We start from the raw sequence: 4,021 nt of genomic DNA, 5'->3' as shown, positions 1-4,021 counted from the left end.
ATAACTGCACTGACCTTAAGTCAATTTACATATGGTATATCCACCACCTCAACTTGAAGAGCCTTTGAAAATTGATTTTTCACTGAATTTATTTACCAACAATATTAAATAATTATGTTAGTATACAATAATTCAGTACAAATAAAAAAATTATTCTATTTATTATTTAATTACTTTTAAAACATGCTTAAAGTTTTAATATTTTCATTTAAAAAATTGTATATTTAAAGTCTTCATTTGTTATCAATGAATTTATTAAGTTTCATTTTTGTTTTTTAAACTGATTAACATCAATTTTGAGGATAAAAAAAACTTGCAAAGAAATTAAAAAATAAAAAAAATAATTAAAACTAAATGGAAATAGAAAATGTAACAATTTAGGTTTAATATTTTTCCAATGCGAGTGTTAATAATTCATTCATTGACGTCAATAGTATCCTTGGATCTTCAACAAGACCAGCACCAACCATAGCACTCGTAAAAAGCTAAAAAATAAATTATTTTTAATTAATTTACATTTAAAAATATTAAATTATTATTGATTAAATTACATAACGAAAATTTAAAATACCTGTTGTGTTAAAAGTTCAGCTAATTTTGGTTCTTTATCAATAAGACCAGTAAGTTTTTTCATAATTGGATGATTTGGATTAATTTCAAAACGTGGCTGAAGTAAAGTATATCTTGTTTCTTCATTTAATTGATTACTTTGTGTTCTAATAAAATGTCTAGCACTTGCCATATCTTGGACAGTAATAACACAAGGATGTGATTCAAGACGATTTGTTGTTTTAACTTCAGATGCTTTTTTAGCAAGTACACCTTTGATATAGCCAAGAAGTTTATCAATTTGTTCTTTATTTATAGAATCTAAATAATAAAAATTTAATTAATAATTATTTACAATTGAAATTTAATTCTATATTACATACCAATAGCATTGTCTTCTGTTGATTGAGTATCTTGACGCATTTCTTTTTCAACAGATGTTAAAAATCTTGTTTCATAACGTCCAAGTTGCATCAATACAAGTTCATCATATGGCTCATAACAAAATAGTACTTCATAATTACGTTTTTTAAATGATTCATAGTATGGTGATTGTTCAGCAAGTGCACGACTATTAACAAAAATTAAATTAACATATTTACATTGTTAATTAAAAATAATACAACAAATAAAAAGTTTTATATTTACCTTGGTGCTGCCAAATAGTAAATATCTTTTTGTTCAGCTGAAAGTCTTTTACAATATTCTGGTAAACTAACAAGTTCTCCTGGATTTGCTGATGATTCAAAGCGTAAAAGTTTAGCAATAGCTTCTTTCTCTGATTGTTCATGACTCGTAACAATTCCTTCTTTGAAAAATAATCCATAATCCTTATAAAATTCATTATAATCATTAACTTGTTTTATTGAACGTTCATTTAAAAACTTTAATATTCTTCCAGTTAAAACGTTTCTCAATTTACTGCAATATAAGGACAAAATTATTCATTTGTTTTTTCTAAAAAAAAAACTTGTATTATATAAATAATACTTACGTAATAAGTGCACTATTTTGTAACAATTCACGAGATAAATTTAATGGTATATCTTCAGAATCAACAACACCTTTGACAAAACGTAACCATTTTGGTAATAAATTATCAGCTTTACTTTTAATCAATACTTTTCTACTGTACAATGATACACCAGCTGCTGTATCACGACTTTGTTCAAATAAACCAGGTTTATCATCAGGAAAATATAATAATGCACGTATTGATAATGGTACATCAGCTTTATAATGTAATATAAATTTTGGTGCATCATATGAATTTGATATATAACGATAAAATTCAGAATGTTGTTCAGCAGTTATATCTTTTGAATCAAGCATCCAAAGTGGTTGTATTATATTAATTCTTTTACCATTAACAAATATTGGACTACCAACAAAATTACTATATTTTTTAACAATATTATTGACAATTGTTTCATCACTAAATTCACGACAATCAGTACGTAAATGCATAATTATTTTAGTACCTGGTTGTACACCTTCAGCTTGTGATATTTCATAATTACCAGAACCATCAGATTGCCAATGATAACCTTGTGCATTTAATTCATATGATTTTGTATATACTTCAACTTTATCAGCAACCATAAATGCACTATAAAAACCAACACCAAATTGTCCAATAATTTTTGTTGAATCTTGTGTTACATCATTTTCTTTTAATTTTTCTAAAAATGCTTTTGAACCAGAACGTGCTATTGTACCTAAATTTGATATTAATTCATCTTGTGTCATTCCAATACCAGTATCTTGAATAGTTAATGTACGATTTTGTTTATCAGTTGCAATATGAATTTCTAAACCACGATCACCACCTTCTTCAATTGATAAATTTTTACTTAATCTTAAATAACGTAATTTTTCAAGTGCATCACTTGCATTTGATATTAGCTCACGAACAAATACTTCTTTATCAGAATACAATGATTTTGCAACAATATCCAATAACATTCGTGTCTCTGATTGAAATTCATGCTTGAAACTTTGTCCTAATAGTGATAATAATAATAATATTACAATTTGTTGATGATGATGATATATTTGAATAATTATTGTTTAATTACCTGTTGGTTTTTCTGTATTTTTTACAATACTGTGATAATCAGGATCAGGCTTATCTTCAACTGCAGCAGCTTGTGATGATGTAAATCTCACATGTTTATTGCTCCACACTAAAAATTATATTTAATCATTAAAATGTAACCTCTAACTTTGTTGTTATAAATAAATAAATTAAATACAGTTGATTGACAGTCTTTTTGTGTCTCAATCAACTTACCAGATGTTAATTTTGGTCGTGGATCCAGATAACGAAGTTTAGTATTGTAATTAATTGATTTTGAAAATGATTTTCCAATAATAATTGCATGTCGGAGTCGGCAAGCAGCAGCCATTTTTAAAAATTATCAATGTGATTGACTGATGAACCAATTGATTGAATGATGAAATAAAAAAAGAGAAAGAAAAAGAAAGAGAAAAGGGAGAAAAGATATCAGTTGCTAGTGACACCTAGCTGGATTTTTTCCAACGTTATCATTGGCGCCATATTAATTTTATCAAAGCGCCAAAATTTAAATTTTTATTTGTATAAAAACAGTATTAAAATTATTATCAATAATATTTATATTCAATTTCGAATGTAGAGCAACTTGTTTATGATTAATTTCGAATAATAACATGAAAAATAAAAATATCAAAATGTATGTTTTATTAAAAAAAATTTCATCTTATTTTATCTCACACATAACTTGAATCTTGATGAGTTTTTCCAGTTTTTCGCCCTCGATGTGTTCGTTTACCTCCTGTGATCGGATACGATATGGTAAATGAAGAAGCAAGTGAGAAAAATGTGAAAACCCTCTTTCCACTTTGAATATTCCTTTCTTCATCATATCTCTCGCAAAATACCGATAACTACACTTCATACATGCTTACAATGAAAATTTAATTAAATAGATATACGAGCTCTATCATCCACACCCACATTCATTTACAAAATTAAAATAAACATTAAATTTTATCTTGATAATTTTTTTTTTTTATTTTTTGTAAAAGATTTATAAAACTTCTAGTATAATTAAATTGACAAACTCAATTAATTGATATTTTTAATGATTATTTATAATGACTCTGGTGGAAAAAATCTCTTCTACGTAATTGAGACTTCCGGAGATATTTACGGAGTAATCTCCAGACTATTTTCATAATATCTCGAGATTTTTTCCGAAATTTTTGCTTCAAAAAACCAACAAAACAAAAATGGAAAAATCACTAAAAAAAACAGAAATAAGAGTTTACATACGAAAAATAAAAAAGGAATTTTTTTCCAAAAAAATCCAGAGTAAATCTGAAAAAACTCCAGATTAATATCTCCGAAAGTCTTAGTTGCGTAGAAAATTCGGAGAAATCCGGAGAGATTATTTCTACCAGGGGATATTTTCACTTATTGGCAATTATT

The 4,021-nt window shown here is 26.3% G+C and overlaps 1 protein-coding gene across 1 annotated transcript; it reads right to left on the bottom strand.

The window, feature by feature from the left end:
* Positions 1 to 76: 76 nt before the first annotated feature.
* On the bottom strand, positions 77 to 3,061 carry LOC122851721 (heat shock protein 75 kDa, mitochondrial). The gene is made up of 7 exons (XM_044151140.1): positions 2,843 to 3,061; positions 2,628 to 2,735; positions 1,544 to 2,552; positions 1,198 to 1,470; positions 933 to 1,120; positions 572 to 870; positions 77 to 485 (listed from the first exon to the last, which is right to left on the bottom strand). Exons 1-7 carry the CDS (start codon positions 2,955 to 2,957, stop codon positions 384 to 386), a joined length of 2,094 nt encoding a protein of 697 aa, XP_044007075.1. The 5' UTR covers positions 2,958 to 3,061; the 3' UTR covers positions 77 to 383.
* Between the last annotated feature and the right edge of the window lie 960 nt (positions 3,062 to 4,021).

This window comes from Aphidius gifuensis, linkage group LG3, assembly GCF_014905175.1.
Source record: "Aphidius gifuensis isolate YNYX2018 linkage group LG3, ASM1490517v1, whole genome shotgun sequence".
Classification (NCBI taxonomy): Eukaryota; Metazoa; Arthropoda; class Insecta; order Hymenoptera; family Braconidae; genus Aphidius; species Aphidius gifuensis.
This window is presented reverse-complemented; position numbering and strand designations above follow the sequence as displayed.